Source organism: Pantherophis guttatus, chromosome 5 (genome assembly GCF_059756535.1).
Source record: "Pantherophis guttatus breed Tessera chromosome 5, ASM5975653v1, whole genome shotgun sequence".
Lineage (NCBI taxonomy): Eukaryota > Metazoa > Chordata > Lepidosauria > Squamata > Colubridae > Pantherophis > Pantherophis guttatus.
Window position 1 is genome coordinate 24,931,798 of NC_142067.1, and position 21,411 is coordinate 24,953,208.

The 21,411-nt window shown below is 39.5% G+C and overlaps 1 protein-coding gene across 3 annotated transcripts in view; it reads left to right on the top strand.

Moving 5' to 3' along the window:
• MTUS2 (microtubule associated scaffold protein 2) overlaps positions 1–21,411 on the top strand; it is a 329,331-nt gene that overhangs the window by 283,860 nt on the left and 24,060 nt on the right. The window contains exon 1 of one of the 3 annotated variants that reach the window (XM_034410861.3): positions 11,762–11,940. The exons of the other annotated variants lie outside the window; for them this stretch is intronic. Coding sequence (XP_034266752.1) covers positions 11,887–11,940 — 54 coding nt within the window. The 5' untranslated portion in view covers positions 11,762–11,886. Of the gene's footprint in view, positions 1–11,761; positions 11,941–21,411 lie in introns of those variants that run through there. 3 annotated transcript variants of the gene reach the window in all.

The following is a 21,411-nucleotide window of genomic DNA, read 5'->3' on the forward strand; positions in this document are numbered from 1 at the left end:
CCCAAGGATAGAACAATCGGCAGGGAAATGGGGGAAAGGATGTTCCTGATCAGAGCAAGACGAAGCCTCCAGCCTTGCAATCCTCCGCAGGGAAGGCAGAGATTTGCTCCGAAGCTATGGCAGAGCATTACACTGGGTGGCCTCCGCAGAGACAGAATAAGAGGCAGCTCCCAGCCCATGCTGGCTCAGCTATGGGGGCTCCCTCATGGGGTGCGATTGAACTTCCAACCCCAACGGACCTGGTGGGTGCAAGCTACCCCAACCCAGAAAGGGAAAGGAGCTGATGGGGGGGCTGTGGGAAGATCTGGGAGTTGAAATCCACAAGTCTTTAAACGGCCAAGCGGCTGTCCATGCTGCTGCTGGCCTCTTCACCCTCCTGGCAGCGTTGCACTTGGCAGCACTGCAGGACTGCTCCTGCCTAGCCGGCTTGAATCATCCCAGACTGAAAACCTCCAAAAATGTTCTGAGTACCAGCAGCCTGCCAGGGCCCCTTCGGGAGCGACTGCCTGTGTCGCCCCACCTGCCGCTGCCTTTGGGCTGCTGAGCGCCAGCCTGCATGCCTATTCCCCGCCCCCTGCCCCCATCTCTTTCCCTTCCATTGCTGCTTCTGGAATCACTTCTTTCCCTTCTTGCCCCTCCCCCCCGGTCTCTTTCCTTTCCATTGCTGATTCTGGGATCACTTCTTTCCCTTCTTGCCCCTCCCCCCCGGTCTCTTTCCTTTCCATTGCTGATTCTGGGATCGCTTCTTTCCCTCCCCCCCCCCAACCCCATCTTTTTCTTTTCCATTGCTGCTTCTGGGATCACTTTTTTCCCTCCCTCTCCCCCCAATCTCATTCCCTTCCATTGCTGCTTCTGGAATCACTTCTTTCCCTTCTTGCCCCTCCCCCCCGGTCTCTTTCCTTTCCATTGCTGATTCTGGGATCACTTCTTTCCCTTCTTGCCCCTCCCCCCCGGTCTCTTTCCTTTCCATTGCTGATTCTGGGATCGCTTCTTTCCCTCCCCCCCCCAACCCCATCTTTTTCTTTTCCATTGCTGCTTCTGGGATCACTTTTTTCCCTCCCTCTCCCCCCAATCTCATTCCCTTCCATTGCTGCTTCTGGAATCACTTCTTTCCCTTCTTGCCCCTCCCCCCCGGTCTCTTTCCTTTCCATTGCTGATTCTGGGATCGCTTCTTTCCCTCCCCCCCCAACCCCATCTTTTTCTTTTCCATTGCTGCTTCTGGGATCACTTTTTTCCCTCCCGCTCCCCCCAATCTCATTCCCTTCCATTGCTGCTTCTGGGGAGCAGACAGCATGATGAAGAGAGCGGGGCCAGCGGTAGCACTTTAAAAACGTAAGATCTCCCCGAAAATAAGTCCAAGTGCTTATTTTGAAGCCCAAAAGAAAATAAGACTCTGTCTTATTTTCAGGGAAACACAGTATTTTGGCCACTTAATGAGAAAGAAGGACTCACTGGAGAAGAGCCTAATGCTGGGAAAGATTGAGAGAAGAAGGGGATGACAGAGAATGAGGTGGTTGGATGGAGTCACTGAAGCAGTAAGTGTGAGTTTAAATGGACTCCAGAGGATGGTAGGGGACAGGAAGGCCTGGAGGAACATTGTCCATGGGGTCGCAATGGGTCGGACACAACTTTGCAACTAACAACAACAACATTCTTTCTTAATTAGAATAGGCCCTATCAACAATCCTTGATTGTCAGAGGAGGTGACGGTAAACAAAATCTGGGAAGTTCAATATGCTGATAAGGACATGGAGTGTGCAGACCAGATTATGATTTTTCAATAGATCTTTAAGAAAACTCTCACTATGAGAAACAAGGCTTGCTGCATATTTGCTTATTTAAAGAAAGCATATAATAGAGAAATCTGAATTATGAAATAATTTGCATGTGTATGGGGTTAAGTTATGAGAATCAATGGAGTCTGCATCAAATAGTTTAGAAAAACACAAGCCATCTATTTCTTTTAGTTGATCAATTTACTTATGGCTAAACGTACAAGGAATGCTTGTGGTGATTCTAGAGGTGATGTTAAATATATAGTCGTGATGTTTACTATGTTTGTAATTTTGTATTCAGATGATGCTATGTTGAAGACTGAAAATCCAAATGTTTGCAACAAATGTTAGATAGATTGTATGATGCAACAGGAAGCATGGATATAAAAATTAATTCCCGCGAGGCAAGGAGAACTGAATCCTGTAGCCATGTACTTATACGCTATACCTCAGAAAGCGATACTAGGGAGTTTATTCCATCATATATATTTTGACTCTTTCATTACCAGAATGGCAATAAAGGTTTGAGAGTTCTGTATGTCACATATACCAAGGTTAAAGGTTCTGATAAAGATGATAGTAACAGCAATAGAAGCCATCCAGCAAGAAATGGAAAAGGTTTCTTGGCTGGTACATTTAAGAGTGCCAGCTTTCTATCCTACTGGCTCAGGAATTCATTACATCAGCCATGCTGCAACAGAATATGATTTGACAGATTGTGATATTTTAAGTTGCAGAGGGATTGATGATTTATGTTATGTATCTCCAACAATAATATTCAGTTATTATTAAGACTGACCAAAAGAAGAAAGAACAGAGAGAATGGCTTCCAAAAGTTGGTTCTACTTTACTGTATTTATTTTGTTTATTTGTTTGTTTGTTTAATCAATTTCTATGGCTGCCCATCTCAACAGGTGACTGGGTGATGAACAATATTAAAACAAAATGGGAAATCAAAATTATGCAGAAAGCAACCTTAAGTAAGAAAGATAAGTTGAGGCTAATGGAGAAGAGCATAGGAGAAGGACTGAGTCAATTTGCTCATTAGTAGCATGAGGGAATACAGTGAAAAAGAAGTATTGCCAACTTGATTATTATGAAGAGTAGTAATGGAGGTTATAAAAGGACTTGGGGTTCATCATGCTTGTGAAAAACTACAGGGAGTCCATAAAAAAAACGATACCATTAAAAACCTGAACATTTGCATTGTAATGCCAAATGATACGACTTCAAAGTCAAGGTTTTAAACTGCAGCTTTAATTATGGTGACATAATTAAATATGTTAAATATGACATAATTACATATGTTGTAAGCTGTAATGGTCTCAGTTATGCAGTTAACATAGTTATAAAAAATAAAGCATGTCAAGCTTTATAACTTAAAAAGAAAATAAAAAAAATTACAGTGGGATGGAATGTCAGCGTTCCAGAAAAAACCCCAGCTCCAAGTAAAGACTGAAGCAAGCATTTTTCAAAGTTCTATTTACTAGAATAGGTAAACTGGCACACCTGGGAAAACCCGAATCTGAGAGGTCCGGATTTTCCCTCAGTAAATCAAAACCCCCAAAACCATCCCCTGAGTCCTCAGTTGATCACATGCTCCAATCAACTGCCATCCCATCTCTAGACATCACTCCAACCACTCCTTCTCCAGATGCAGGATCGCCCTGACCTTGACCGACAGGAAGAATGCTATTATGACTACAGACAACCCCTCTACTAAATCACCCCCTCCTACTTTCCCACACATGAGAAGGTGGCAGCATGGAAGCTTCCGGCCTAATATGGCTTCCAAAGCTGACAGGAAGATAATTGGGAAGGGAATCATGGGAGTGAATAATACCAGGTAGTTCCCTCGTTCCTATGCAGATTTTTTTTCTTACTGCCCCTGCTCCTATGAAACTTGGATCTTTTCTAGCAATGAAAATATTTAATTTTACAGATCCCTTCTACCACATGAGAAGTTCCATTTTTCTTTTCTTTTTTTAAATAATTGTTATTGATATTTTTACATGGATAACAGAAACACTTTAAAAAGTGAAGAAAAAAGAATAAAAAAGTGCAGAAAAGAAAAAAAAAGAAAAAGATATTAGGAAAAAAGAAGCAAATTCTGGGTTTGTTTTTTTTTACAGCAGTTACAAACAAATTTATTTTTCTCTCCCCCCCCCTTTAAAATTTAATACATATTTCCCTTCTCCCCATATTCAACCCTGTTTCATTAGTTAAATCAAAAATTAACCGTCATTTTAAACAATTTTTTATCCAAAAGTCCATACAAGGTTTTCAGTCTTTTATGAAAGTCCTTATTAGTATACCTGGTCAGAGAATTCTATTTTTCCCCTATAGGAAAACTTTGGGCAGAATTAACTGGGTGTAGAAGAATCAGTGGTGGGATTCAAATAATTTAACAACCAGTTCTCTGCTCTAATGACCAGCTGGGTAGGCGTGGCTTGGTGGTTATGTGACTGTGTGGGTGTGGCCAACTCAACGTCACTCAGGTCGATGGGCGCTTGGCGTTAGCTGTTACAATGTAATAAGGGTTTGTAACCAGAGAGGCAGTTTCTGTAGCAGGGCAATAAAGATTAGGTTAGAAACAACACCAGAATGTTTCCTTCCTGCCTTCCTTACAGGATTAAAGTGTAAATTTTAAAACTTCCTGTAAAGTGGAAAAAAAACAAAATAAGATTTCTTCCAACAACCGGTTCTCCGAACTGCTTAGAAAATTAACAACCGGTTCTCCTGAATAGGTGCGAACTGGCTGAATCCTACCACTGGGAAGAATTGTTTATAACTTGTTCTTTTGTCTTCTTCCTGACAAAGTATGCAGGTATATCTCTTGAAACATTTTTTATCTTTTCATATTTTGTGTTGGTTCTGTGCATCCTGTCTGCTTCTGAGCCCATGTTTTCCTCTCCCGTTCCATAATTTCTGTTAGAGCTTCTCCTTAATGCCTCCCTCACATGACTCCAAAATTACTCTCAGTCTCAGACTAATTTCTTCCCCTCTTGGTCCCAATAACACCACATTCAGGTCTTCATTCATTTCTCTAGTTGTTATTTCCATCTTGTTTTCTGGTATCTCCATTGATTTGTTTAACTTCTCCAATCACTCATATTGCAGATTCTTCCTATATTTATTCATTTTCCCTTCCATATTTGCAAATCTTTCAGCCAGGCCCTTCTTAACAAATTTAGACAGTGAAATTGTCTCTGGCATAATAATATCAAATCCTCAAGCATCATTTGTAACATCTCTGGTATAATCACTTTTCCTGATATTTGCTGTGTTAGTAATTCTTTCCTCCTTTCTTTAGTGGCTTTCCTGATAATAGCTTCTTTTCTTCCTCCCCTCCTCTCCCTCTCCTTCTCCCTTTCCCCTCCTTGTCCAAAAAGGGAAACCAAAACAGAGCCTTTCCTTTCTTTTTTTTCTTCTATTCTTAAATTTTAGGCCCATTCAATCTACGCACTTTAATGAAGATTCCTTTCTTTTTGTGTAGAAAAATCCACCCAGCCATTTCTCTTGGAAAACTCAAACTGTCTTCTTTCCCACAGAAATGCTATTAATTTATTTCATTTAATTTGAAACTGCATTAAAATAAACAAAATCCAAATTTGGCTAAACCTTTTATCCATTTTAAATTTTCATATTCCAAACTTGTAGCATGATTTTCTTTTCCTGTAGTTTATTATTGAATCCTTGTATCTATTTCTTCCATTTCTATTTATTCGTGTTCTGGGTCATAGGGACACTCACCAGGAGGTTTAATTACTCTGCTGCTCTGAAGATCTCTATAGCTTTTAAGGAGGTATAATCCAAATGTACAGAGTTTGGACAGACTCAATATACTTTACAGGCTCTGAGACTGTGAGCTTACTCTTTCTTATAGAAAGATTAAATATGTCCTAGTGCTTTTATTCATGCCTTCAGGTTTCCTCATGAGGATCTGCCTTCCAGCGCAAATGTGGGCAAACTTCAACTTCTCCTTGTCTGAAGAAATCTGATGGTCTGGGCAAGCCTTCTTATCACATTTCTCTGCTTCAGCATCAGTCTGCCATTTTCCTCAACCAGAATGCTCAAGTTCCTTTTTTCCCCCCAATCAGAGATGGATTCTACTTACCTTTATTACCGGTTTGCAACAGGGCCGCATGCACAGAAGCTTCCTGATGATGTCGGGATCGGTGGGCAGAGCCTCCCGCCAGTTTTACTACCGGTTCTTGCGAACTGGTCCGAACTGGGGGCAATCTACCACTGCCCCCAATTATTTGGGTATCTCACTATTTTGGTAATACTCCTTACCACATAGTTTACTGACTGGATTTGGGGCCTGCAACTATCCCTACTGCATTCAATAACCTTGTTATGGAAGTGTAAATCTGGCAATGAGAAGCAAGAATTGTTCCCATAATCATTTGATCATTTCTTTACTTTTTTTTTTTACCCATCCTAACTGAAGTTTGGATTAGGGATGGGTGAATCTATTATGGTGTTATCTTTATAGTTCATTTTCAGGCACCATGATAGTGGTGGTGGTGGTGATGATGATAATGATGATGATGATGATGATGATGATGATGATGATGATGATGATGATATGATGAGCTCCTTAATCCCTCCTTCCCATAGTGAAAGTATGTATCCAATGATCCCATCAGAGGAGAAATTACCAAATCTGAAGGATCAACATTTGGCTGTCTTTTCTTTGAGTAAGACCCAAAGGACTTCCTTGAACTTACATAAATAAGGAATAATTGACAGATGTAATAAATGAGCTTTGCCATCATTTCATAGCCTACCAACATCCTTAATCATTTGGGATGGAACATCCCTTGGGAATGATGATATACCTTAAATAGCATTGCAATTCTAGTTATTGACCTATAGTACTACTTCTCTTTGAAGAGAAGCACATAATTAGACAGAAGAGTAAGTAAAATTATAATAAAGTTAGAGTTTGAGAACATAGAAATTGCTTTGTGTCAGATCAGGCTATTTTCTTACAGTCAGATGTTCAAAGTATGTGAGTTGCTAATTGTTTCAAGGGAGTGGTTGCCATTTAATTAGTGCAAAGCTAGTAGATTAATTCTTCTTGAAATCCATGGAAGTCTTAATTTGTTTCCAATCCATAATTTAAAGGCATCTATCTTTTTTCCTTCACTCCTTCTCAGCATCCAGCTTTAATGTTATTGCCAGAAAGATATGTTACTGAAATGTCCATATCCTTCATTATCTTGGTTGTCTTTATGATTTCTTTGTCTTTATACTGTTTATCTATTCTTAAAGCCAAAAAAGCAAAACTATCTGCCATCTTTCTTTATCTTCTACTGGAAGTTCACTAAATTTAATATTGATCTGGATTTCAATTTTTTACTTTCATAATGATCATCTCTTCTACAGCTTCCTTATTTTCATCTGTCAGCCACCTTTGCCTCTCAAATCATTAATGTTTCCACCTCCAATTTTGATTGCAGCTGTCACTGAATCTTGTCATTATAATAAAGTACCGTATTTTCCGGCGTATAAGACAACTGGGCGTATAAGACGACCCCCGAATTTTCCTGTTAAAATATAGGGTTTGGGCTATACTCGCCATATAGGACTACCCCTCTTCCAACGCACACCAAATAAAAATTAAAAAACATCAACTGGCTCACCCACAATGTAAAAGCAGCTGTGCTAGACCCAAAATGGCCCCTGAAACAAGCAGGAACCTCACACAGCCACAAAAAGCCCCCCCAAAAAAACAACTTTCACACTTTACACACACACAACACAACAGCCATGGAGAAGGAAAAAACTTTTCTCCTTTCACATGGCTCTGGCGATCCAAGCTCTGACGATCTGCTAATCAGGCAACACAGCTGGGATCTCCAGAGCCATGGAGAAGGAAAAAACTTTTCTCCTTTCACATGGCTCTGGTGATCCAAGCTCTGACGATCTGCTAATCAGGCAACTCAGCTGGGATCGCCAGAGCCATGGAGAAGGAAAAAAGTTTTCCCCCTCCAGCTTGCTTACCTTAGCTGCTTGCCTTGCTTCACTTGCCTTGCTTCTCTTGCCTGAATCCATTCCATCAGCAAGCAACTCCCTGCCTGCAATCAAGCAGGCAGGGAGTTGTGGACTTCAACTCCCAGAATTCCTCAGCCAGCAAAACAAAGCTGGCTGAGGAATTCTGGGAGTTGAAGTCTACAGGTCTTAAAGTTGCCAAGGTTGGAGACCCCTGTTCTATTGGGTAAGTTTTTTTCCCCTTTGAGATCTTTAAAAAAAATAGTTAATTGGGGTTTTTTTTAGTTGTTCTTTTTTAGACCTAGCCATTTAAAGTTTAGGAAGTTTTAAATTTAGCTTTCATATAAAAATAAAAATAAAATAAAATAAAATAATATTTGTGCAGCTTTCTGAGATTTAGTGTGTTTCTGTAGTGTTTCACTCTAACTACACAAACACACAATATCTCAAAAAGCTGTATGTGGAATTTTGTGTGTGTAAAGTGTGAAAGTTGGGTTTTCGGGCTTTTTGTGGCTGTGTGAGATTCCTGCTTGTTGCAGGGGCCATTTTGGGTCTAGCACAGCTGCTTTTACATTGTGGGTGAGCCAGTTGTGTTGTGTTGTGTTGTGTTGTGTTGTGTTGTGTTGTGTGTGTGTGAAGTGTGAAAGTTGTTTTTTGGGCTTTTTGTGGCTGTGTGAGGTTCCTGCTTGTTGCAGGGGCCATTTTAGTTCTAGCACAGCTGCTTTTACATTGTGGGTGAGCCAGTTGTGTTGTGTTGTGTTGTGTTGTGTTGTGTGTGTGTAAAGTGTGAAAGTTGTTTTTTGGGCTTTTTGTGGCTGTGTGAGGTTCCTGCTTGTTGCAGGGGCCATTTTGGGTCTAGCACAGCTGCTTTTACATTGTGGGTGAGCCAGTTGTATTGTGTTATGTTGTGTTGTGTTGTGTTGTGTGTGTGTAAAGTGTGAAAGCTGTTTTTTTGGGCTTTTTGTGGCTGTGTGAGGTTCCTGCTTGTTGCAGGGGCCATTTTGGGTCTAGCACAGCTGCTTTTACATTGTGGGTGAGCCAGTTGTATTGTGTTGTGTTGTGTTGTGTTGTGTTGTGTGTGTGTAAAGTGTGAAAGCTGTTTTTTTGGGCTTTTTGTGGCTGTGTGAGGTTCCTGCTTGTTGCAGGGGCCATTTTGGGTCTAGCACAGCTGCTTTTACATTGTGGGTGAGCCAGTTGTGTTGTGTTGTGTAAAGTGTGAAAGTTGTTTTTTTGGGGGGGCTTTTTGTGGCTGTGTGAGGTTCCTGCTTCCTTCAGGGGCCATTTTGGGTCTAGCACAGCTGCTTTTACATTGTGGATGAGCCAGTTGATGTTTTTTAATTTTTATTTGGTGTGCATTGGAAGAGGGGTAGTCCTATACGGCGAGTATAGCCCAAACCCTATATTTTAACAAGAAAATTCGGGGGTCGTCTTATACGCCCAGTCGTCTTATACGCCGGAAAATACGGTACATTTTGATTGTAGAATTTTCAAGCCATATCTCACTGGCATAACCTCTTTAATTTGATTTTAATTTTAATCCATATATTTGACACAATAATTCATTGTCGATTCCACAATCTTTATTTGGAAATGTCTTGAATGACTCAGCTGTAATTCCAGATCTTGTGTTTCCTATTTTATAATCTGTTCAAATAGTATCCATCCACTGTTGCCCTTGTACTATATCTTGCTTAAGCCAGATGTTGGCAATAGCTAAATATTTCTCTTTACAAGACTGAATTATTTTCTCTTTTATATATTGCGTTTACTGAATCCAAATTCTGAATGAGATTCTCTAATTTCTCCAACTTTTGCATTTCAGTCACCTGTTAGTACTGTTACATCCTGTTTTGCTTTTGCTTTCAAGATCTCTTACAATGTGCCATTGAATTCTTCCTCCATGTTATATACATGTTACAAACATTTGTATACCACTGATTTTCAATGGATAACTACTAATGTCAATAGATACATTCATTATGTATTCATGGAACAGCTGCCACTTCATTCCTTTGTTTGGACTTTAATTGGATGTCTTAATTAATTAATTATCATTGGTTTGCATACATAGCTTTTGTATGATCAATACAGAAGTGGTTTGCCACTTCCTTCTTCTCTTTATATTTTAGAGGTCCTTCTCCTAAGTAGGATGGCTTCCCTCGTGCCTGCAGAGCTTCACCTGATGTCATCCTTATTGTAGATTGCTTTTAGTTTCACCACTCCCCTTTTGATTTTACCAGCAAGGATGACTCTGCCAAGAAGTAATTCTCATAACAATGCCACACCCAACATGGAGCTACTGAACCCTTCTACTTTGTCAAAGTGGTCACCAAAACTGAAGCATAAAGATCAGTGTTTCCCAACTTTGGCAACTTTAAAATCTGTGGACTTCAACTTCTGAAATTGCCCAGCCAGCTCACTGGCTAGGGACTTTTGGGAGTTGAATTTCATACATCTTAAAGTTGATAAGGTTGAGAAAGCTGATATAGATGATGGGGGAGGTAACTAAATACAATTTTCCAGAAACAGCAGTCCTATTGAAATGATCGGCCATTGGCCAATGATTACTATTTGAATCAAATAAGTTATAAAATAAGAATGAATTATTGTGTCAAATATATGGATTAAAATCCATATATTTTAATCCTCCAGGGGGAGGGCCTTCTCTGGGGGGGCACCTACTATCTGGAACGAGCTCCCCCCGGAGATACGGAGGATCCCGGATCTGCGCACTTTCCCCCGTGCTCTTAAGACCCTCCTATTCCAGCAGGCTGGCCTGGCCTAATTTTCTCCCCTTTCTTTTAAATTTTTTAAACTGAAATTTTAATTTGTTTTTAAATTATTGGGAATTTTAATTGTCTTGGGTGAAATTATTTAATTTGGTTTTAATTATGTTTTTTAACTTTTGTATTTATGTGTTTTATTCTGTGCCTGTTCACCACACTGAGTCCTTCGGGAGTAGAGCGGTATACAAATCTAATAAATGAAATGAAATGAATGAATGAAAATCAAATTAAAAGCAATAGTTATGCCAGTCAGATATGACTTGGAGAACATACAGTTAAAACATAAAAATGGATTTATATGGACATGAGAATGCCTGTTCACTCTCTCAGCATCATTGCCATTGCCACCCTGTCTCTAAGTCACTTACTAAATGAGAAATCTCTTCTTGTCTATCAACTATAGCATAGAATATGTAACTAGTTTGAGTTGAGAATAATGCAAAATGTTTCTAATGAAGAAGGGCTATGCATTCGTTTGGTCATGGTAGAAGGATAATTAACATGTTTAACATTCTTGAATGGTTCAGAAAATTAATCCATCTGAAGCCACTTTATACAAGCGATCGCTATTGTGTTTTACTGTGTAGTGTCCCTTCTGGCACTCCAGCAGGGATCTTCCCCAGGAGTTTGTCTGAAAAGATATAGGGTTTCCTGCTTGAGCAGAAGGTTGGACTAGAAGACCTCCAAGGTCCCTTCCCACTCTGTTATTCTGTTCTGTTAATAGCAGTTCAGCTTGGGGATTCTGTTGCTTGAAGTATATGCACTCTTATAACAATCTGCTGTATGTGCATGCTTTCTCCACTGCTTATATATCCTCTTTTAATATTTTGTATTGCATTCACATCCATCACGCAGCTATCTATATTCTACCTTTGCAGGCCACTGTGGGTACAATAAATTGTACAACAGTGATGCCAAAGATGCTGGGTTGGGTATACTATGTTGACTGTTTGGCTTTTCAGGGAGGAGCATCTGGGTGCTTTCAGAGAATGACTGCTCATATATTATGTTGGTTTCTCTCTATTGATCTGCCTTGTTCTGTGGGAAGGCATCCAGTAGCACATTGTCCCTCCTCCTTTCTGCCTTTCCACTGACAGAATCTAGATCTGCTTTGCTTTGCCCCACCTCCTTTTCATCCTCTGGCATGCCTGAAGTTAAATGAGCAGAGAACCTGGTAGCTACAGAGGAATCACAGAAACAAGTTGGTGTCAGTGGCCAGCAGTCCATCTTTTCCTTTCCGTTTTTTTTTTTTTAAAGGCATTCCTGGGGTTTAGGAATTAAACAATCTGAATGAAGCTGGTTGTTTTTTCAGCCAGCCTGCCAGAATGGGCCAGTGCTGCTGCAAGCTTTATTACTGCCTCCAGTGCTTGGACAAAACGGTACTTTCCATCTTTTACATCTTCTTTTCCTGACTTAATTCAAACAACAGACTGCTAGCCTGTTATCTCTGATTCTTCCTCTAGCTACGGTAGGTAAGGCTGCCTTCTGAGCTCTGATTGACCAGAAGGGAGGTGGAGGCAATGGGAAGGATCGGGAAGAGGGGGGGTTGTTAATCCCTGCCTTAATGTGCTGACTTCTCATTTGCTGTGAAGCAAACAAAACCCATCCGATTCACCCTCACACTGCAGTGTCTTCCCTGCATCTGTTGTCCTCTGCAGTCTGAAATTTTGTGGTCGTAGATTTTGGGGGGAGAGTCATAGCCAACCGGTGACACAATGAACAGAGGACTGACTTGATTTGTTGTTTTAATTTGCATCGGTGGAGGCTACCTGTGGAATGCAGATTTAAAGACGATGCTGCCGTGTCGCTCCACATGTAGGTGTCTTGTGTCCTTTTACTTCTCTCTCTCTCTGTCTGTCTCTCTTTATTTGACTTGCATGAGAATTACATCCTTTCTCCTTGGTAATCTCTGTTTTCCCATTGTATTTGCTTGCCACCAAATTTTTAACAAAGATTCTGGAGCTGCATTATTATTGGATAAAAGGAATATGGGTGGGGTGGATTTGTGCATGTCAGACTGAAATGTATTTTAAATGTCAGTTTAGAGTTTGGTAGTGGTAAAATAAGGTATTGACCAAAAAAAAAAAGCTTGTTCCTAATGCACAATGGGTGATTATTTGCCTCTGGAACTTAGGCATCAACTTTTAATTTGCTTACCATAAAATATCTTGGCAGAAATGTTCAATAAATTATATTACCAATTGGAACCATCTTGATACCTATTAAAATACAAATTGGAGCATCTTTTTGGTGATCTTGATATTAAAGTACAGCTTGAGATATAGTGCTGATTATGTTAAGAAAATGTTTTAATGTAGAACTCATCAAACTGTGGACTTTAAGGGAAAAGTCTGATGATAATCTGGTCTTGTAAAGTTTAATTGAAGGTATTATGAGACGGGAGGTGCCTGTCTTCCTCTATTGAAGTAACAATATTTCAAATCCTTTATTGCAAAAATAAATGGCAGATAATTTTGAAACTCAATAACCTTAAAAGCTGTTGATTGCATCCCAGAAAGGACAGATGAAATATTTATTGAAAGAAGAATAAGAACAGATATGTCTTCCACTCCCAAGTTAAACTCTTACATTTGGAGTAAGAGCAACAGTGACTAAGCACCATGTCCACACCCACCAAATGTGACTAGGCTTTGTCCAAGATAGTGAGAAAGACAGAAAAACAGTCTTGGTGCCATAACAAAGACGGTTGCATTTGCGTTAGGAAGACCTGAGTTCAGCCATGTATTCTGTGGGAGAACCCATCAGCTGTTACATGTGCATGTTAATGACAATAGAGATGTGGTGGTGAGAGGAGGAGTAATTATTGTGAAGTACTGCTAAATGCCTGCAAATTAATATTGATAAATGTAGAGAATTTAAAATTGCAGGAGGAAGAAGTACTTTAAAGTATATTCCATGTAAGGTTCTCATTTAAGCACAGGGCACCAGAGTTAAGGGTGTATCCAGCTGTATTCAGATGAATGAAAGTGTAATTTAAATAAATTCATTTACATAAAGCAATCTCATTCACTATATAGAGCACACTGTCTCATAAGGCCTCTTACAAGATACTACAACAAACAGAAACAGCTACAAATATATGTCAGAGAGCAAAAAATGAAATCCAGAACAAAGAACTTTATAGAACAAAGACCAAATATAACTTCAGGGTTGCGGACATTGTTATTATTTAAATGATAATTACATAGTGCTAGATATCTATTTGCAGAATGAGGGCCAAAATTGGGAGCCACTTTTGAGAAAGCTTTATTGTAGTATCTACCATCTTAAGGGCTTCTAATATGGTTTGAATTTTTTGGGGAAGATTCCAGAGATAGGCTGAGGGGCCTTCTGCATTGTTAAACTGAATTTATTCTTATTAAGATCTGTATGAATAGGAAATATGTTTGTTCCAGTTAGCTAACTGTCTGTTTTGGATGTGTCCAATCAGATGCAACCAAGTGGACAAATAAATCATAATAAAGACTGCCAGCTTCAGTAACTTGTCCCCAACATAGTGCTACTGTCCTTGATGATATCAATGGGCATCTCTTCCATGATTTGTCTGATCTTTTTATGAAGGCTTTAAATTAGTCGCTACAACTTGAAATTTCAAACAAACTGATTCTAGTAGCAGAAATAGAAATCTGATTGAATACAGGGCTAACATTAGTACCATGTCAGGGCCATTTATCAAATCTGCCCTAAAGCTGAGCAGCTATGCATTTCACTTATTGTTGGTACCTAACTATTGGATTCTTGTAACTTTATTTATTTATTTATTTATTTCTAAATTTGTATACCGCCTTTCTCCCTGAGGACTCAGGGTGGTGAACAGCCAAGTAAAAGCATAAACTACAAACATTAAAATACAATTAAAAAGATATATATAAATTTGGCCCCATGATTAAAAACAATAACAAACATTTAAACACATTTTAAAAAGTGTTAGGCCAGCCCGGCTTGCTGGAAAAAGAAGGTTTTAAGGGCACGGCGGAAGGCACCGAGGTCTTGGATTCTCCTTATCTCTGGGGCAGCTGATTCCAGAGGGTAGGTGCCCCCACAGAGAAGGCCCTCCCCCTGGGGGTCACCAGCCTACATTGTTTGGCTGATGGCACCCCGAGGAGGCCCTCTCTGTGGGAGCGCACAGGTCGATGGGAGGCCGTCGGTAGCAGCAGGCGGTCTCGAAGATAACTAGGTCCTATGCCATGCTTTAAAGGTGATAACCAAAACCTTGAAGCGCACCCGGAAGACCACTGGGAGCCAGTGCAGCTCACGCAGGAGAGGTGTTGTATGGGAGCGCCATGCGGCTCCCGTGACTACCCGCGCGGCCACATTCTGGACCAGTACCCGCATTCTCCGGGTGCTCTTCAAGGGAACCCCATGTAGACAGCGTTGCAGTAGTCCAGGCGAGAGGTGACGAGGGCATGAGTGACTGTGCACAGGGAATCCCGATCAAGAAAGGGCCACAACTGGCGAATCAGGCGAACCTGACAGAAGGTCCCATTACAACTTCTTGTAATGATGATGTTCTTTATTAGTAGGTAAGAAAACAAAGGTAGCACTGTAGGAAGGGACACAGACAATGGGCGTTTTGCTGAAAAATATCTAAAACCTCTTTTGTTTTGACAGATTGAAATTGCAAGATAAGCTTCATTTTATCATGCTTTTATCAGCCTGACCTTGAGTGTTAAAAATGAATATTTTAAAACTAAATCATTTGCATCAAAAGTCTGAGACCAGACCATCATAATAAATCCATAAATGCAAGCGACTTAGGGGTTCCAAGTCTTAGAACAAAAATATTTCCCATGGAATTAATAAAATGTAGATGGAGGTTAGCTTTAACATAGTTGCTTTAACCATTTCAGTCCTTTGCAAATTTTTTAACATCTGTCAGGATTAGATTATCAGGAATAGACATCATTTCTCTCTTTTTAATTAGCAATCAAATCAAATCTGATGTCGTTTACTGGGATGCTTTTGATAATGAAGCTGAGGTACAGTTTGTTTTATTTCATATCAGCATAATAGTTTATTATGTCACCAACTACCTTTGCAGTCCATGTTTGCAAGATTATGAAATATGTCATTTGTAAATATTTTATTCCTACATATCCTAAGCATGCTTCAAATACATGCCTATCTACTTTGTCAGGGGGAAAAAAGGGGTCAAGGTCAAATTTCTCATCTCATTCATCATCAAATGTGATTTGTCAAAATGCATTATAATAATGGGAGAACATGAGTTGTGGCAAAAAACAACAACAACAACAACAAAAACAGGCCTACCGATGACTGTGAAGAGTTTTTAAAATACGCCTATAGAATTAAAGTGCCAAATATTTTAATAATGTTTTCCAACATTTAATTCAACATGTTACATGGTTTGTAATTTTCCACCATTTAACATAACTGAATGGATCTAATGTTATGACGTAGGGAGGAAAATGCTTCTCTAGTATTTTTGTTATATTCTGCATAGTTTTATTTGCCTTCATAATGAACCAGTGTTTTAATTTAGCAGTCAGTCTACTTGAGCTATCCATTTCTGTGAAATCCAGATGGAAATAAAGACATTTTCTCTCTGCTTCTCTCTTTTTCACAGACATAGTTAGCCTCGCCTTTAAAATATTATTGCTAAAATATCTAGGGTGCTTGCAATAATTTTGAATGTGGCCCAAGAATTTGGCAGCATCACCACATTGTTGTAAGAATCAGCTTTGGAAAGGAGGAATATAAAAAAAAAATCAGAGATGTTGATCCAGTCCTGATATAATTAGAGAGTTTGAGTTCAAGCTTTTTTTTTTCATGACCCTATTCAACAATAGTAGCTATAGTAGCTCCTGCCCTCCATAGTTAAGCATAACTCATAATTTGCTTTGTGTGGTGATCTGTAAAAGAAGCTAATATTATAAGGAATGCTAAAATAGTCTAAGAGTCTTTGGCTCTAATACAGGATAATATCATTGAACCAGAAATCCTAGGTAAGCAATATGTAGCTCGACCATGTGACTCATAGGATAAACTACGATGATCTTTTGGCTGAGCTAACACACTTCAACCTTCGTCTTTGAGTTAGACTAGAATTCTATTTTTAAAAAAGTGTTCATGATTAGTGATTGAGAATTATGGTAGACATAGTCCAAAACAACTGGAATGCACCAGGTTGGAAGAGACAGAATTAATGTATCCTTTATTTTGTTTTATTTGTATCAGTGGTGTATTCACCTTCCACAGCAAAAACAACAAAAAGCTTAAAGCTTAGCACATTTATTTTGCTTAGTTTTTGATCCACAAAACTATGAAAATAACTTGGTTAGCTTAACATTTCCATAAGACTGTTGTCTTTTGTGTTTACTGCTTAGTAATGCTGCCAAGGAAGATGAAATTGCAGTCAAGGACAATTGTAGGATATCAAATTGGGGAGGGATGAACTATTTGTGCCTTTTGGATCTTTGTAGTGTTTGTTTAGAAAACAAATCTTGTTATGGGAACTTTGGATCATCTAAAACGGATACAACCAATTTAATAAGCCTCAAACTTCGCCCACCTCTAAATGTTTTCTTTTTTTCCTAAAGCAATTACATTCATTTCTGGATCAAAATTGGTACAACATTGCATCTCTTTGATTAAATGGATGCGGAATCATTCCTGGCCACAGGCCACAATCAGGTTCCTGATGTCAGCTTCATACATTGTATTTCTAGTTCGGCAGCCAAAATTACATCATGACATCAGTAGTGACTGGAGCAGAAGTGACATTTCAATTTTCAGAGATGCAGGCAAAGCTTTATTACTGATCACTACAGTAACTGTGATTCCCCCTTTTTATAAAATTGTGCTTCTTTTGGAGATACCTTGAAAAGATATTTTTGCACTGCTATTAAGTTCCTGTTTAACATTTCCTGATCTATTTTTTTAATTGTGATGTTCCTGCCCATGTGTGTCCTTTTCTTAATCTCTGCAAGGCATACAATATTAGTGCACAAGACAGTTATTCCTGTTCTATTGTAAAGTTAATGGTATTTAATGTACCGGATCTATTCTCTTCTTTGGAGAGCTATCCTTTGTTGAGTCTTGAATAGGTTTCCATTTGAATGTTTTTCTACTTACTTCATAATCTGAAGTGCTGCGGAGCAAACCCTTCTACTCTTAGCACCTACTTAGAATGGGTCTTATTTTTTTCATACATGTCCAATCATACCCTAACTCAAATATAGAACAGAAATATATTTACAAAACACAAAACATCAGAGACTCAAAACACCAGTTGCTAGAAGCTCAAAACACTGGAGCAGTCACTTAAGACTAAAGATCTAGACAGATCAATCTCAGCACATCCTAAATTGAATATAGGAAAGCCTATGATTCAATGCCATGCACATGAATCTGTGAATGCCTGGTACTATGCAGAGTTAACAGGGCATTAAGAACCTTCTTCAAGAACTCAATAGGACTGTAGAAGACAATACTGGAAGTCAACTCAAGACAGCTCACACAAGTGGCATATAAAATGTGGCATATATCAACTGATTCACAATGACTGGATCTGTATGCAAACTCAGTGGCAGAACTGCCATCAATCCCCTTCTCTACATGGATGACATTAAGTTGTATACTAAGAGTGAACGAGACTTCAAATTGCTGATACACCTGACATGGATCTACAGTAAGGACATTGAGATTATATTTGGACTGGACGGTAGTCAAGAGAGGGAAAGACATTAAAATTGAAGGAGTGGAACCACCAGTGGGCCATACAGCAGATATACAGACCAGTTACAAGTATTTTGGTATTACATCAGTGGTCCCCAACCCCCGGTCCGCGGACCGGTGCCGGGCCGTGGAGTACCTGGCACCGGGCCGCGCAGCGGCCGGGGGACATGAACGCTGCAGCGCAAAGGCTCCTGGGCCGTGCGCAATGGGCCGTGCGCAAAAGCTCCTGGGCCGTGCCCCCACCCCTGCGCGCGCTCAGCGGGCCGCGGCGATAAAAAGGTTGGGGACCACTGTATTACATAGTCTCATGAGAACCATGAGGAGGAGGCAAGTAAAGAGCAACATCCAAGTACCACCAAATGGTAATGCAGGCTTTGAAGAGCCAGCTCAAGGGGAAAAACAAGATCCACACCATCAACATATTTCTGAGTTGGCCAAAGAAGGACATGGAAGTTGCCAATGTGACGATCTGGAAACTCTTCACAATGTACAGACATTTCCAGCCCAAGTCCAATATCCAGAGACTCTACATCAATCCACAAGAGAGCAGGTGAGGTCTGATGTGCAAGTCTAGTACAAAACCACTGTACTAGACAAAATCTAGAGCATTTAGGGATACATCAATAAAATAACATCCAAGAATGAGCTACTGAGAAAATGCCTCAGGCAGCAGCAGACATGGGAGGAAGTCCCAAACAGAAGAAGTGCCATGGCAAAACAACACCCCCTGTATCAGATATAGACCATCGGCAGATAGCTGAGGTGGCTGATATTGAAATCAGTCTTTACAGATTGTCTGAATGCTGAAAAAATGAGTAGTGCTTCCACAAACCTGGGAACAAGTCCTCTCCCCCATTCCTGAGAGATGGGTTTCTGACAGTGGAACACCTTCAAAAATATTTTTCCGGTAGATCTGAGCAGCTGGACATGACCATAATGGGAGAGGAATTCTGTTAGTCGGGTCTTAAAGCCATTTGGGCTTTAAGTCAGTGCCAACACCTCATTTATTTATTTACCACTATGAGCAACACATATCACACTGATTCAGTAAAAACCCCAGTAGAAGTGTCATTATGGGAGCTGTGGTGGCGCAGTGGTTAGAGTGCAGTACTGCAGGCTACTTCTACTGCTTGCCGGCTGCCTGCAATTTGGTAGTTAGAATGTCACCAGGCTCAAGGTAACTCAGCCTTCCATCCTTCCGAGGTCGGTAAAATGAGGATCCAGATTGTTGGGGGCAATATGCTGATTGTATAAACCGCTTAAAGAGGGCTGTGAAGCACTGCGAAGTGGTATATACTGTATTTTTCAAAGTATAAGACGCTCCGGACTATAAGATGCACCTACCTTTTTGGGGGAGGAAAACAAGATATACGCTAGTGCATGGATATGGGAAATAATATGAAATTTTACCAGTTTGGAACTATTTTAAGTTTTTTTCTTTACATAGATTGGTATTGTAATCAGAATCAGTAAGTTATTCAGCATGCAATCTATTAGATGTAAAGCTTTTTTCCCCTCTCTTTATTTTCCTTCAGGTAACATTTTAATTAAGTTAGTTAAATGCTTTTTAAATTCCAGCTAATTGTTGATTCTAGACAGAAATTTTACAACAAAAGGACACAAAGAAGAAAATAAGACTCATAAAACACTCACAATAATTCTGCCTCTGCCTCCCAGCACAGCAAATAGTCTGCTTTAGTTTCATTTTCAGCACACCTTGATTAGCACAAGGAAAAAAAAATCTGCCTCCCAGCAATTTGTCTGCTTGCAGGAGGCCCGTGCGGCAATAGGCAATGGCAATCCCTGCAGCCTGAAACAGCTGAGGGTCAGGAGGCCGATCCAACAGACAATCAACTGCTTGTGCTAATTAGGCTGTGCTGAAGCTGAAATGGGCTGTTTGCTGCTTGCTGCAAGGAGGTAAATTGTTGCGAGGCAGAGGCCAAAGGGCGAGGGCCGGTGGGTGGGCGGGGCTACATTCGGTGTATAAGATGCACTGAAATTTTCACCCTCTCTTGGGGGGAAAAGTGTGTCTTATACTGCGAAAAATACGGAAAATCTAAGGGAACCCTTAGTACTATTGTGATTAAGGGATCCCCTTAATACTATTATGATCCCTCAAAGGATCATTAGGATGCTTATTATCATTTCTTTATTCTTGTTTTTCCCATATTTTATTTGAGCATTCTTTCAATATTTGGCTTTTTAAAATTTACAGTTAACTCACTTTATCCCATTTCTTTTCATGATCTGAAAATTTAAAATAAAAGATGCATGTGATTAGAATACTCACTGTTTTTCTGTATATCAGTTACGTTCCGATACAGGTGTCTTTCAAACAATAAAACAATGATCTTATTTTTTTAAAATTCCTCTTTTGATCTTTACTAAGAGATGTAACTCATTCTATTTCAATATCTTGTATAGTATAGTATAAATACTTTATTTATTAGGGGAAATGAGTAAAAAATTTTGCATCCAAATCTTCTGTTATTTGTCTTTTCTTATATTATCTTTTATTTTGCCACTGGGATACTTTTTTGTGGTTTAAGGTTGGAAGAAGGAAAGTATTGGGTTACTTAGAGATGTATCTTACTAGTACTTCCATTTTTTTTTTTTTTTTTAATTTGATTTATATGCTGCCCTTCTCCGGAGACTCAGGGCGGCTTACAATGCGTTAAGCAATAGCCTTCATTCTTTTGTATATTTTATACAAAGTCAGCTTATTGCCCCCACAAACTGGGTCCTCATTTCACCTACCTTAGGTGATGAAAGTAAATTAAATTTTAAATCCAGTTAAGTCATCATATTTACAAAAGGGCTAAATGCAAAGGTTTATTTAAGTATTGTCATTTAAGCAATAATCTAGATCTTTTAGCATTGATCCCTCTCAAAGGTGAGAATTCATAAATGCATATGTTCCTCCAGAGAATCCAGAAAGATATAAAATTCTGATTACCATCCCCAAAACAGAATTGAATACAGTATTTTGGAGATGTGATATGCACTGAGACATATCAATGTTTCAGTTAATTATACAGTTAAACTTTGATTTGGCAAACCTTGATACAAGAACCTTTGGTTGAAACAGGTGAAACACACTCTCTCCCAGTTAGTCCTAAAATTAAGTTTGG